The sequence below is a fragment of the Urocitellus parryii genome, chromosome 11 (genome assembly GCF_045843805.1).
Source record: "Urocitellus parryii isolate mUroPar1 chromosome 11, mUroPar1.hap1, whole genome shotgun sequence".
NCBI lineage: Eukaryota > Metazoa > Chordata > Mammalia > Rodentia > Sciuridae > Urocitellus > Urocitellus parryii.
In genome coordinates this window covers 36,226,272-36,242,172 of record NC_135541.1, presented here as the reverse complement: position 1 = coordinate 36,242,172, position 15,901 = coordinate 36,226,272, and the positions used below count along the sequence as shown (strand labels likewise).

General features: G+C 38.3%; 1 protein-coding gene across 3 annotated transcripts in view; it reads right to left on the bottom strand.

Moving 5' to 3' along the window:
• Scp2 (sterol carrier protein 2) overlaps positions 1-15,901 on the bottom strand; it is a 105,504-nt gene that overhangs the window by 17,867 nt on the left and 71,736 nt on the right. For 2 of the 3 annotated variants that reach the window (XM_077791270.1, XM_077791271.1), the window contains exons 12-13: positions 13,650-13,803; positions 3,435-3,528 (exon numbers count right to left, since the gene is read on the bottom strand). In XM_077791270.1, coding sequence (XP_077647396.1) covers positions 3,435-3,528; positions 13,650-13,803 — 248 coding nt within the window. Of the gene's footprint in view, positions 1-3,434; positions 3,529-10,034; positions 10,119-13,649; positions 13,804-15,901 lie in introns of those variants that run through there. The other variant, XM_077791272.1, reaches the window with a different exon arrangement.

The window sequence follows — 15,901 nt, the reverse complement described above, 5'->3', positions numbered from 1 at the left end:
CTGACCTCATCATTCAAGTCTCAGCTCACATGCTAATTCTTCTGGGAAGGCTTCCTCTGAAGAATTCTGATGGACTTCTGCACATGCACCAAAATAGTTATTTTTTTCTGGAAAAAATTTTCCACGTCTCTCTTTCCACTAAACAATGTTCCCTGAGGGCAGGAACACATGGTTAATAAGTAGTAAAACCTGAATTCAATCACAATCCCACATTCGATCCTCTTTCCATCTGACCACACTGTACCACAACTGTAGGTTACATCAATTGTCCAAACGTGAGTCTATGACAGTAGAATAGTATCTGCTACCATAACATGAATTAGAAGAAAGTTCAGTCTTCCCCACATTCCCTGGAGTCTTCTCTCACTCTGGAGATGACCTTGGAGAGGGAGTTAATAATATTGGTGTGATGTGCTAAGACACCCAAGAGCCAGACTTCCTCTGGGGCCAGTGGCCCCTGAAGGACTATTGTAGGTAGATCCATACCACCCGCTTGCACAATGGCTCAGGAATACATCTATGAGCAGATGCTGACAAGTTAGAGCAGGAAAACATCAGCAAGCACTTAGAAATTTCACCTGCATGCTTGAAGAGAAATTCCTGCAATCTTACTACTACTTACCCTCTTATCTCCTTAAGATAGTTGTAGATTAATTTGTACTTGGTATTACTTCTGAGAACCAAATGACTCTTAGAAAATCACATCCCTTGGTCAATAAAGCATTTTCATTTGAAGTGGGAATGAGAGTATTTAAGGAAATGAAACAGAAGGACAGAGTTAAAGGGAAAAAGAAAACACAGTTGTGAAACTGGAGATCATTAGTACTAAGAAAGTTCTAACTGCCTCCTTATGGGAAGAAAAGTACTTCTTTCTGAGTAGGCAAAAGGTCATGGAGTAGGGTCCTGTTGTAAACTCAATAGGGACAAAAAATTAAGACAAATTCAAAGAAGGGCAATGGAGTATTGCTAACAAAGACAAAAGTGGAAATAAAATCTCTTACCAAGCAGCCTTTGCTAATGCAGAAAATGCATGAATTGACAAAAGATTCCAAGACTTTCACTTTTTAGTGCTGCAAATACTGAGGAAACTGACAATCGTGGGAAGGAGAAAAGAAACAAGGGGACAAGGTCTGTGGGGGTGAGTTCATGGAAGAGAAAGGAATTAAAATGGGAGCAAGAGGCATACATTTGCAAAGCTAAAAGCATACCGCAAAATAAAAACAGCACTGCTTTGTTAATCTCAATAATGGAGTATTCAATGATTGATCTATGGTCATACCTCAGACCTTATCCTAGATGATCTCTAATCCTTTTATTTGATTTTTCAAACAGACTGCAGTTAAAAAAAAGAAAAAGAAGAAAAATCAAGCTGAACCCTCATTAGAGTCCATCTTCATTTTACAGTGGACAGTTAAAGAAATTCAAAACACAATTATGAGATTTTTTTCCCTACTAGGTTGTCAAAGATTTTTTTTTTTTTTGAAGCAACCAACACAGTATCAGAGAAGGTATGAAGAAAGAAGTTACTCTCCTGAACTGTTAGGAAGTCCACCAACCAATACCCTCCTTCTGGTGGGGACTTTCACAAACTATTAAAATGAGAAATGTATTTATCTAACTATCCAACAATTCTGTCCTTTAATTATTAAACTAAGTTGATCCTGCAATAAGTACCTAAAGACAAGTGCAAAAGGAAATTCATTGTAGTAGTGTTTTACTTTCAAAATTTAAACACAAATCTGATATTAATCATAGGAAGCTTGTTAAATAAATTATGATACATATGTGCAACACATACTATGTACTGAAAAGGATGGTAAAGATTTTTATATTGATGGCCAAGAAACAGCAAGAGAAAACAGCAGACTATAAAACAACAGGTAGCCCCATGCAGATACAACCTCACAAGATGACCATGTGAACCTCCTACAGCTTCTGGATCAGTGGCACTCTCTTGGAGCTATCAGCCTGGCCCTGATCCATCTCAGGAAGGCTGCTGATCATTAAGAAGATCCTGGAAATATTAGGCCCTTTCACAAGACACAGCTGCCTCCCACCCACAGTGTAATCACCTTAGATGCTGTGCCCAGCAGTAAAGATTACGAAACACACACAGTGTTTGCTTCCCTGTGGCTCTAACTGGACTGAAATACACAGCTTAAAAGTTTTGAATCCTCTTATTTACTTCAGTCCACTTTGAACTCCACATCAGATGTGTAATTTGAATTGTGATAGTGGCTGTAACTGTACCTTGCATGGTCTCAAGAAATCAATAATGAAATCCCAGATATTTCTAAGTTTGAAACAATGAAATAAATATCTAATTCTATCAAAGGAGAATAATCTTCCTGTTAGGTTGCTTCTGTATGATTATTATCAAGAATTATTGTACAAAAATATCTGCATATATGGTATAATTTAAAAACCCAACATATATTGTATGATCCTCATTATATAAAATTTTAAGTTTATGTAGAGAGAGATGTCTGAATGAATATTCACCATTGTTGACACTTCAGTGAACTGTGAGTAGTAGAATTTGGGGAGGTTTAAATTTTTATTTTGGGGACTGAGGATATGGCTCAAGTGGTAGCACACTTGCCTAGCATGCGTGAGGTACTGGATTCTATTCTCAGCACCACATAAAAATAAAGATATTGCATCTACCTAAAACTAAAAAATAAATATTAAAAATAATTATTTTGTGTGTATTTCTGTACAATGTAAATTTTTGAAAAATTAGTATCATTTCTTATAAGAAAACAATTAGTTAAAAATTACTTTGAAAAGACATCTGTGTGTGGTGGCACATGCCTGTAATGCCAATTACTTGGGAGTCTGAGGCAGGAGGATCACAAGTTCAAGGTCTGCCTGGTTAACCTACAAGATCATGTCTCAAAATAAAAAGGGCCAGAGATGTAGCTTAGTGGTAGAGTGCTTGCCCAGCATGTGCAAGGCCCTATGTTCAACTCCCAGTACAGAAAAACAGAGAAATCAAATACAAATGATTCCTTTTAAAAAAGAATTTTGACATCATGTACATTTAAAGGCTCATTTAAATATTATTTAAAATATTATTCTTTGGAATTATTCTACATAAAATCTTTTTAATTCAGAAGGAAATTACACCAAAATATATGAGAACCCCTTATACACATGAACTTTGTCCAGAACTAAATCTCTCTCTTACAAGGGACTGAGGGACAATTTTAAACCTTATTTATTCTAGTTCTTTAACTCCATCTGGAGATCTGTACATTTCTGAAATAACATTCTTACTAGAATTACAAGGAAGCCTTAATTAAACTCTCAGAAATCTAAAACATACTGAATACTTGACAACATGACATAAATTCTCAACTTGTGCCACAATATGAAACCTGTGTGCACTTCGCAGCCTCAGAGTCCCTGGCAATGTTTTACACAGATCTCACCTCTTCAAGCTTCTTCTCGATCTCCTTAAAGACAAGATCTGCCTTAAATCCATCACTTGCAGCACTGGTGGGAGCAGCCTCAATCTGATGTGTCCTATGAGAATTGGGGGAAAGGATCAATTTCAATTCATGGGTACTAGGGTTTTCAACATTTATACAAAAGTAATTGTCAAAAACTCCTAGAGATATTGCAACTCTTATCTAAAATTTTCAAAAAGCACATAAAACAATCCTTTTTCCCAATTTTTCACCAAATATTGAGCAACTCATTAGGTGCTAGACATTATGCTTGAAAATACTGTAGACCAAAGAAGCTCCCCCAAGAAACTTATATTAGCAGTGGAGAGAGACAATTGGCAAGCAAATAAATAAAAAAATATAGTTACTATGAAGAAAATAAAGCTGGTTAAGGGGATATAGAGGGAGTACATGCCACCTGAAAAATGGACTGTAAGGGAGTATGTGGGAGGGCAGGGAGATCAACCAAGTAGCTTTTGCAACAGTCCAAGTGAAAGATAATAGTTACAACAGGGAAATAAGAGAGTGGGAAGGAAGCAGGTTGGATTTGAGATTGTTTTGTTGTTGTTTTGGTTTTTTTTAAATCTTCAATACAAGGGTTTAACAACCATCTGTCTACTGGATTGTTTGATACTTAGGAAACAACTACAGAAATATGGCTTGATGTGGCACAAGGAACACAGCCTTTACAGAGCCACAGGCTGAACCCAAGGGCCTCCTCCACTCACAAGTGACATGATTTAGAGCAAGCTAATTCACTGCAGTGCACAGTGGGAGGGAGAGAAGAGGTGGAAAGTGCTAAAGACTGCAGGATTAAAGGGGATCACCTCTCAGAGTTCTTGGCCCATGGTGAACAACAAGAGCCATAACTACTGTTGATTCAGAGCCTCAAGGTTAGGTATGGACACAAATCCCAGCAGTCTAAGGAAGAAGAGGGCAGCTTAGACTGCCAGGTAATTCCTCTCACATACCACCGCAGCAGACTGGAATGCAGGAAGGAAATGTCTGAAGGAGAGGAGCAGAGCAGCTACTCATCAACAGCCCTTCTTTCTTTCTTTCTTTCTTTCCCCTTTTCACCTCCTCCCTATACAGGCTCCCAGTTCATTTTTCCTTTCCCTTGCTCTATCACTTCATAAACATTTAGTGACCTTCTGGTACACTGCCAGGTACACTGGGGATTTTAGGGTGAAGCTGTCACATCCAATCCCTGTCTTCACTGAGTTTATATTCTTCTGCTGGAGAAAAAAAAAGCCACATATTCCCCCAAAAGATTGGGAATTATAGCACGTATCTGGATACAAAGAAAAAGAGAAACTTACTTTATGTAGGACAGTCAAGAAATGACTCTCTGAACAGGTGATTTCAAGCTACTATTCTATTAGAGAAAGAAAGGGAATTAGCTATTCAAAGAAGAAACTGCCAAGATCCTGAGGGAGAAAAGAGCTTGGTATGTTAACAGAAAGTAAAATAAGACCAACCTCACTAGAGCCCAATGAGTAAGGGAAAATGACATGAAATGAAATTGGAGAATTAGGCAGAGACCAGATTATGTAGACAAGCCAAAGCAAGAAATCTGGAAAACCACAGAAATGGTAACAAGGAAAAGAAATAGTTTGTGACTATTCTTACAAAAAAGAACAGAATGATTTGGGGAGAAGGGACAAAAAATGAGGTAAGGAGACTTTTTATGAGTTCTGGAGTAGTCTTGATAGGTGGTGAGTAGAAATGGAGAGAGAGAAGTATAGTCAAAGTAGAATCCATAGCTGGGGATGAAGGAGATGGAAAGGGACAAGGAAAGGGCAAGGAAGATTCAGGAGTTTGAGCATAACTGGGGACAACAGGGCCATATCCTGAGATATGAAAGAATATAGAGAATAGAAGAGCTCAACTTTCGGTTACAGGTACAGTCAGTATGGGAGATCAGAAGGCAGTTGGATGAGAGTCTGGGGCTCAGATGAGAGATCTAGCTGGAGACAAAAATGAAGCAATCATCAATGTTATGGTTTAGATGTGGTGTCCCCCAAAAAGCTCACATGTGACACAGTGCAAGAAAACATAGAGGAGAAATGATTGGGTTGTGAGAGTCTTAACCTAATCAGTGAATTAATCCCCTGATAGGGATTAACTGAGAGGTAACTGAAATAGTAGGATGTGGCTGGAGGAGATGGGAATTAGGGGCATGGCTTTGGGGTATATATTTGTATCTGGCAAGTAGAGATCTCTCTTTCTGCTTCCAGATCACCACATGAGCAGCTTCCCTCTGCCACATTTCTTCCACCATGATGGAGCCAATCTTCTATTGACTGAGACCTCTGAAACCATGAGCCCTTAAATAAACTTTTCCTTTTCTACAGTTATGCTGGTCAGGGCCTTTTAGTCATAGCAGCAAAAAAAAAAAAAAAAAAAAAAAAAAACTGACAAAAAACAAACAGCATAACCCTTTAAATCCCTGGGAATGGAACATAAGGGAATTATAGAAAAAGAGAGCCCAGGACAATGCCCTTCAGAACCCCATTATTTAGAGTCTGGGACAGAACGGGAGGAGGCAGCAGCCAGTGAAGACTCAAGCAGAAATCCAGGGAAGTATGGTATCACAGGAGCCCAGAGGAGAGGAGTTCAGGGGGAGGAGTAAACTATGCCAAACACTGCCAAAGGTTAAGTACCCACTGGATTTGGTAACAAGGTAACACATGACCTTGACAAAGGCTGCTACAAGTGGCAGAGGGTAGTGGTCAATGACAGTGGACTGAGGGGAAATGAAAGGAAACAGGACAGTGTGGCTCTTTTGAGACATTCCTTTTAGGGGAACAGTGAAATGGAATAGTCTTTAGAGGGGAACACAGAATGAAGGAAGGTTATCTTCTTATTTTGAGGTGGGAAAAAATAGAATCTTTTGACTAATCTCTTTAATCTCTTCAAGAAATGTATATTTTTTCCTGGATGTACTTCTAAAAAACTTTTCTATTTTTTTCACTGTGTTAAAATATATATAACACAAGATTTACCACCTTCTTCTTTTTCTTCTTCTTTTTTTCCTCTCCCAGTACTGGGGATGGAATTCAGAACTTTGTGCATGCTAAGGATAAGGCAACATTCCCAGCCCTTTTCAAAATTTTATGTTGAGAACCATAAGGTTCTTACCAACTTTCCCAGGCTAGCCTTAAAATTGTGATCCTCCTGCCTTAGCTTCCTGAGTAGCTGGAACTACAGGCGTGTGCCACACAGTTCAGTGGTATTAAATATGTTCATAATGTTGTGCAACTGTCACCAATATCCATCTCTATAACTGTTTTCATCTTGTAAAACTGAAACTCTGTATCCATTAAGTAATAACTTCTTAATTTCCCACTCCCTGCTATTCCGGGCAAATACCATTCAGCTTTCTATCTCTATGACTGTGACCACCCATAAGTACCTCATATAAGTGAAATCATACAGCATTTGTCTTCATGTAACTAGAGTCTATCACTTAATGTCTAAAAGGTTTATTTATGATGTAGCATATGTTAGAATTTTCAAGGAATGTTTGGTTTGGTTTCAAGATTGACTTATCAGAAGAGCTATACCTGATGATAATAATAAACCAGAGGAAAGGAGGTGGAAGGAGAGAAATCTTAAGGTGACAGGGGACAGGATCTAAGCCAAAGAGGCTGAAGGGAAGAAACAGGATCAGAGAGGTACAATTCCAGACAGGTCTATCAGTCTAGTGATCAATGATGAGGGTGTTTGGGTTTAAAAATTGCTACATTCTCAATAAAGAATAAGATAAAGCAGTCAGCAGAGTGGGAATGAAAGGGTGGCTATGAAAAATCTAACAAGTTGAAAAGTGAGCCTACTAGGGGCATCACACTAACAGGAACCAGGAATGGATCTGAAGCAGTAGAGCAGGGAGGCTTCAGGGCCATGTGGCTTTGCTTCTGGGTCTGAAATTCTGCTTCTCCCTTCAAGACCTGGCCCAAAAAACTCCTTTTCTATGAGACACTACTAAAGATCTACTTCTCAAAAGCAGATGCCACATTAAAAAAAAAAAAAAACCCAACAGCAACAAACAAAATACTAAGCATCACTAGTTCCCAACACATAAAGTCTGTGTGATCTAAAGCCAGGTGACAACATTAGTTTTTCTCCAAAAGCCAATTCCATTTAATCAATAGTTGAATTTTCAACCTTTACCCACATCACCAGGTATTTCTCCAAACTTGCTACATCTTAACTGAATATAATAAAATAAGACATTAGTAGCAGTGTACAGCGATTTATGTGGTAAAGTCCAGACATGTTCCCAAAGGTCACAGACTATCTCTTGATCTTGTTTTGAAAAGCTCATCAAATTGATAATTAACCAACTTTTCATCCAGATTAGGAAAAAGTTAATATGTGGTATGCTATCAATATTTTCTGAAAACCCTTCCTTACAATTTATTTGATGTGTGCCCTGTTCAAAGGAAACTGAAGCTATTAACTGAAATTCAGAAAGAGAATATACTCACTCAGAAAAGTTTATTCTCACTATTTCTTTCCATTGTTTTGTTTGGTTTTTGATACAGGGGTCTCACTATGTTATCCAGGATGGCCCCAAGCTCTCAGGCTCAAGTGATCCTCCCATTTCAGTCTCCTCAGTGCTGGGATTAGATATAGAGCCACTAGACCCAGCTTCTCATGTGGTTTCTTTATACACAAAGTTCTTTTAGCAAAACTAAATTCTGATTGGTTTTATTTAAATTTGGTTTACCTATAAATTTCCTGGAATAAATCTAGTATATAGGGGCTGGGGATGTGGCTCAAGGGGTAGCGTGCTCGCCTGGCATGTGTGCGGCCCGGGTTCAATCCTCAGCACCACATACCAACAAAGATGTTGTGTCCGCCGAGAACTAAAAAATAAATATTAAAAAAATTCTCTCTCTCTCTCTCTCTCTCTCTCTCTCTCTCTCCCCCTCTCTCTCCCTCTCTCCCTCTCTCCCTCTCTCTCTCACTCTCTCTTTAAAAAAAAAAAAATCTAGTATATAAAATGTTGGAAAGGGCTGGGGATGTGGCTCAAGCGGTAGCGTGCTCGCCTGGCATGTGTGCGGCCGAGGTTCAGTCCTCAGCACCACATACAAACAAGGATGTTATGTCCACCAAAAACTGAAAAATAAATACTAAAAAATTTCTCTCTCTCTCATTCTCTTTTAAAATAAATAAATAAATAAAATGTTGGAAAGGACCCTGAAGAGAAACCAGCAGACTATCCTAGTTGGTGAATATCTAGATTGCTGAAAAATTTCATTGTAAGACCTATACAGGCTTCATTTAAACAATGTCAAAGACTGGGAACCCAATAGTCTACAAAACACGTACCCTGCCCTGAGACAGATGATGGTTAGAACCTTGATTCCTACCACTTGAGGCTTTCTTTAGATAGACTCCTCTTCATTTTCAGGGCCCCTGTTGCAACACTAAACACATCAATCTCACCTACAAACAGGTATATAATACTGACCACGAAGGAGTTTTATGAGGATTAAACAAAGATGTACAGCTGGGGGTATAGCTTAGTGGTAGAACACCCACCAAGCTTGTATACAGTCCCTGGGTTTGGTCCCCAAAACTGAGGGAAAAAAGTAAGACTGAATGTGAAACATCTAGCATGTATGGCCTGGCACATACCAGACCCTCAAAAAGGAATTGTTTAAGAACTCTCACTCCAGGACCAGTGTTCACACCCATAATTCCAGCTACTCAGGAGGCTGAGGTGAGAGGATTGCAAAGTTCAGGCCAAACTGGGCAACTGAGCAAGACCCTGTCTCAAAAGTAAAACTAAAAAAGTGCTAAAATGTAGCTCAGTGGTAGAGAACCCCAGTTTGTTCCCCAGTAAAAACAAAACAAAACTTTTATCAACTCAACAATAAAAAGACTTAAAAACAACCCAAATTACAAAGGGCCATTTCTCCAAAGATGATATACAAATGGTTAATAAGCACATGAAAAGATACTTAATATCATTAGCTATTTAGGAAATGCAAATCAATATCACAATAAGAAACAACTTCACACAGAGTAGGACAGGTAGAGAAAGGATGTAGAAAAATGGAACTCCTCATACAAATAGGATATTATTTGGCCTTAAAAAGGAATAAAGCACTAATACATGAACCTTGAAAAACATCATATTAAACGAAAGAAGACAATAATGAAAGACCAAAAATTGCCTTATTTATATGAAATTTCCAGGGTAGACAAATCCACAGAGACAGAAGGTAGAGGAGTGGTTTCCAGAGACTGCAAGAAGGAAGGGACTAGGGAATGATGGATAATGGGTATGCAGTTTCTTTGGGGGTGATGAAAATTTTCTAAAATTGATCATGGCACTGAGTGCACAATTCTGTCTATTCTCTAAATTGCTGAATGTACACTTAGAATAGATGATTTTGTGGCATGTGGATTGTGTCTTAATAGTTGTTTAATTTTTAAAAAGTGGTTGCTGTTATTCTTAGTGCATGAGAAGAATTAAAAAATCCTATATTTTCAATTTCAATTGCAAAATCTACAGTTAACCCTAATCAGTTTGTTTTAATTAGTGATGGTTTTACAATGTGCCTAAGGACTACAAAGTAAAGTTCATTCTCAATCAGCAACTCCCCTTGACCTCAGAGAAGGCAAATGGTCCCATCACAACTGAAATACAGCCTGTGAAGACAAAAAGAAACCCTTCAGGATAAGTGGGAGGTGCTCCTCATCCAAACCACTATTTTCAACAAGTTGAGTATATTTCCCTTTCTGTACAAAAAATTCAAGTTCATTTTCTTCAAGTCCCTGGATGATAGCTGTAATTTAATTACTAAAACCACTTTTGGTCATTTAATCAGTGATATGAACTAGAGACATAAGAAGAAAGGAAAAAGCACTGGAAAATGAAAAAACAACTACAATGTGTGGCAGTTGTTTTCTGTTTCCATAAAATAGATACCTTCAGTATTTTCTAAATGAGGAAATGCCCAACACAGGCAGTGTGACTGAAAGTCAATAATATGCTCTTTCCACTGATCAATATTGCCTATTTAAAAAAAAAAATCTGCCTCCAGTCTATTAAAAAAAAAATCTAAAAAGATATCACATACAGATGGTATTTAACTAGGGAAGATGACAGGAGCAGAAAACAGACCAGTGGTTTCCAGGAGGGAGATGGTAGTGGGGAAGGCTGGCTAGAGAGGTGCACAGGAATTTGGGGGGGCGGGGGATAGTGATGGAACTGTTCTATATCTTGATTATGGTGGTAGTTATGACTATGCAGCATATGCATGTCAAAACTTGCAGAAACATGATGAAATGGTAAATTTTACTGTAAGTAAATTTAAAAAAAGAAACACATAACAAAGTTGAGTTTTAGAAATAGGTTTCATTTAACCTATTAGAATGAATTAGGTTCTATTTAACCTAGTACAGAATGCAAACTTAAGTCTGTATCATAAAAGTTCCCTACTTAGATATCATAAAAGTTCCCTACTTAGATAAAAAGAATTTTGTGTTATGTAACACAAAAGCCAATCATATTTAAAACTGATCTAATTTTTAAAAATTTAATTGCAAATCAAATGCAGTTGTCATCACTCTTAAATATGGCCTCAGTTAAGTGAGGTGGCACACACCTGTAATCCTGCTACTGGGGGGCTAAGATGGAAAGATCCCCTGTTTGAGCACAGCCTGAGCAAATTAGCAAGACTATTCTCAAAAATAAAATATAAAAATGGCTGGAGATGTAGCTCAGTAGTAGAACACTTGTCTAGGCCATAAAAGGCTTTGGGTTCAGTCTTTAGTAGTACTGGGGGTACTAAAGTACTGGGGGTATAGCTTAGTAGTAGAACACTCACCAAGCTTGAGTGTTGGGGGGTGATGGGACTCTCCTCTTCATTTTCAGGGCCCCTGTTGCAGCACTAAACATTTCTTTTCCATGCTACTGCACCATCTGCCCAAGCATTCCTGGCCTCTATTCTCTCTTCCATCCAACTCAAAGTAATGCCAGACTCTTGTACTGAATAATCACATCATCTTTTTCTAAAACACATATTCTATGAGAGAAATTCCAAACTCCTCTGAGTGTTATAAAAGCAAGTTGTACTGCTTCTGTTTGCTACACAGTACTGACTCTATCCCTTTACCTAGATCCACACAAAATAATCTACCCTCCACCCATGCAGCAGTACCTGCCAAACTTTCAAATCTGTTTACTTATGTACAGGCCTGGACTGCCCTTCCCCTACCCTTCTGCTGGACAATCCTAGTCATCCAAGTTTAAATTTACCTTCTTCAGAGTAATCTCTTCCTCTGAGCTTTTATGGCATTTTGAAAAGAATATGTTCTGCCCTCCCCATATACTTAGAAAATGATACTTGAGGGACCTGAGCACATAGCAGTTGCTCCATCAAAGTTAGCTAAATGAGTATGCAAATCAGATTATGTGCAGTGAGTAGCTTATAATTATTTTGTTTAAGAACTAAACCATAACCATATTTTTAACTGTATTTCTAATACCAAAATTAAGAATTTTCCAATTTTGCCTTTGAGCATAAATTACATTCTGTCACTAAAACTACCAAATAATGTCTGTAATATCTTCAGCCGATTTCTTTTCAATCATTAGTATATCATCTGGAATTTTTTTTCATGTTTCTGCTTTCCCAAAAATATCATCCCTGGGTTATGTGAACACTTATTTCTCATAAAAACTATGAGAATTCCACATTTAAAAAAGAATCTATTGTCACAGCCCATAACTTTCTACTCTTAAGAAAATTAGAGAACTATACTAATTAAGCTGACTATGGTAGCTTTTTCTAATTTGCCTTTTACTAAGGATTTTCAACTCCAAATATAATAGGGACTTCCGAAGTGAATACAGGAACAATGAGTCAGATTTAGGAGCAAACATTAAGATTCAGTGACTTTTATTTAATTCAATAAACATTTACTCACTATGAGAGACTCTAAGAGCAGGAGAAGGAAGTCACACTCTTAGGCCTCAAGTATTTCATAGTTAATGAAACCAGATAGATTACAAATCAAACTGGAATAGGACCCAAGAGGCACAAAGAGCTGTGAATATTTAAAAGGTGATGATGCTTGAAATGGGTCTTAAAGAATTTTTACAACAGAAATGATACTCTGGGCAGAGGAAGAATAGAGAGAAGAGATCCAACAATATGTAAAGAGTAAGAATATAGGGGATTCTGTGTGTCTCATACCCTTTGTAGAGCAAAAGGTATGAATAAATAATTAGAAAATTTACCAAAAATTTCAGGAGAAAACAAGGGAATTAAGTGCTAAAAGCTAAGGTATGGTTAGAGAAAATGATGAAGGAAAATAAGAACAAGGACCTTTGATTTCATTCAGATCAGCCTTGCCTGTCATCAGAAGTGAGGCTAGACTATGAGGTATTCCAACACACAACGGTAGCAAAGATGCCTCTATATAAAAGGCTTATCATGAAAGAATAATTATGTCAATGAGAAAAATCAATTTTTTAGAATAGGGAAGATTATGTTTGCTGATAGAGGGAAAGGTGCCAAGGGGAGCAGAAAGATGGAAAGATTCAAAAGAGGGTATACATGATATTTGGAACAAAGTTACAGAAAGTGGTGGGAAATAAAAGCTTGCAAAGAGGAAAGCTGGGCCTTTGAAAGGAAGGGGGACTTTTTTCCTCTTGGAAGAAAGAGCCCTTCTTAGGTGACAAGGAAGTTGAGGGACCTAGAGGGATAGCAGAAGGTGTCTGAGCCTTGGGGAGAGCAGGTGTTTGAAGGAAAGGAAAAAGTCAGCAAGAGGCCAAAGGATGTCAGCAGCAGTGAAGGCCTGGTGACTCAAAAACACACATTTGGGAAGTTCCAATCCCACATGTACTGATTGGGTGGCTTCCTCTATCCACCTCAGAAGCCTGGGCGGCCAGGAGAGAAAGCCTGTGGGAAAAGAGACCAAAAAGTGATTCGCCTGAACCCCTGCTCTGGCAGCCCGCCCGGGGCTCCTGTTCAGCACTCTTGGCTTCGCAGTCTCCTTTAGATCAAAATTTCCCTAAAGCTGCTGAAGTTTAAAAGCCATTGCCAAGGCAATCAACGTGATGAGATTACTTTTCCCTGAATACTAAAACAATAAAATTAGGACTTTTACCTGGAATGGGTCCACTGTGAAAAGTCAGAAGGATCAAATGACAAAACGCAGAATGCCACTTACCTGGCGGCTTCCGGAAACCCCATCTTATAGAGCGTGACCACCACTGCTCCTCCGAGGCCTAAATTATGCTGCAGAGCAACCTTTGCACCAGGAACTTGCCTCTTCCCGGCTTCCCCTCTCAGCTGCCAGCAGAGTTCGGCACACTGAGCCAGACCTAGCGAATCGAACACAGAGCACGGGAGTGCGGAGTTCGGACAGCAGCAGCCACCAGTCTCCTACAGCCGGAAACGTCGAGCGTCTAATAGTGACTTTGGATTAAAGCAGTTAGACAATCTCTTATTTGGGAAATATCCATATATTTGAAGAAATTCCCTCCACTCTTTTAACGCACTCAACATGTCGTTTTCTGGCACGTTATAAGTGGCCCAGGTTTTAATATATCAGAAGAAAATACCTGGGATTTGGGAGTTCATTAGAAAATAATCTAGGATTTGGACATTCACTTTCCCTAAAAAAATCTAGCTGATAAAGGAATTTTTCCCATTATTTTCCCCAAGTAGTTCCCAACAAATATGAATTGCTTTCCAGGCCCATTCCCAGCTGTTCGCAAGAAAAGTTATGGATTCATAATATTCTGGCCCTTGGATAATAAATTCTAATGATATAAACACCGAGAAAGAGAAAAATTAAGTAATCTGAATAGTCAGAGCAGGCTAATTCCAAAGCTGAGACTAGAACTCATGTCTCAAAATTTAGGTTTGTCTTTCTATCAGCCCAGCTATTAAAAGAGAGCTGAGTTAAAAATGGTTAATCAAGGGGCTGGAGTTCTAGCTCAGTGGTAGAGCGCTTGCCTAGTACATGTGAGACACTGGGTTTGATCCTCAGCATCACATAAAAATAAAATGAAGGCATTGTGTCCATACACAATTAAAAAAAAAAAAAAAGAATGTTCAATCAGGAAAGACTGGTTTCACTGTCCTGGAGGCAGAGCTCTGCAGGCCTACCTAGTGTTTAGTCTACCCACATCCTAAGTAACAACTGCTGACTTCTGAGCATCTGTGACAGTTTTCTATACAATCCCTAACCCTTAAAAACATTTTTAATATGTATATAATATCTTTATTTTATTTATTTTTATATGGTGCTGAGGATCGAACTCAGTGCCTCACATGTGCTAGGCAGGCGCTCTGCCGCTGAGCTACAACCCCAGCCCCCACCTCCCCAATAAATTTTAATTGCCACTTTTCATTTCTAAGCAGTGCCACATATTCAAAGTATACCCTAAACACTTTTTTTTTTAAAGAGCTAACTCCAGGGGCTGGAGATATAGCTCAGCTGATAGAGTGCTTGCCTCACATACATAAGGCCCTGGGGTTCAATCCCCAGCACCAAAAAAAAAAAAAAAAAAAAAAAAAGCTTTAACTCCACATCTTTAATTTTTTTTTCCCATGATACTGGGGATTGAACTCAGAGCCTTGCACATACTAGACAAGTACCCTAGTGATTTTTTAAAATTGCGAGCATTTTGAAAATTAATGAAGATCAAATTGAAATTATTGTATTATACCCAAACTTTGGAGCAATCAATTGCACTAGAAATCTGCCTTATAAAAAGTCTAAACATTTAATGAATATGCCTAACAAAAAGTATTCAAACTGGTTTTATATTCACTGGTTAGAGAAATATTGCTAGTTGCCTTCACAAAAAATAATCTCAAATGATTTATAACCACTTGAGAAAATATTCAAGCTCACCATTGATGAAATAAAACAGAATTGTACCACTTTCAACTGATCAAATTGCTAAGGGTATTTAAAAATGAGAAAAATCAAAGCTAAGGAAACTATGCAGAAAGACACTCAGTACTGGTGAATGTTTAAGCCAGCACAACCTTTTGGAGAAGAAACAGGTGTAGGCCCAGTTTTATATCCAAAGCTATCAGTTCACCACATTGTTATGTCAGTGAAAAACTAGATAGTCTAAAAGTTAAATAATTGGTTAATGGTTATATAAATTATGAGCTGTCTCACCATCTCTAGCAGTCAGAGAAATGCAAATTAAAACCACTCTAAGATACCATCTCACTCCAGTAAGAATGGCAGCCATTACGAAGTCAAACAACAACAAGTGCTGGCGAGGATGTGGGGAAAAGGATATACTTGTACATTGCTGGTGAGACTGCAAATTGGTGTGGCCAATTTGGAAAGCAGTATGGAGATTCCTTGGAAAGTTGGGAATGGAACCACCATTTGACCCAGCTATTCCCCTTCTTGGACTATTCCCCAAAGACCTTAAAAGAGTGCACTATAGG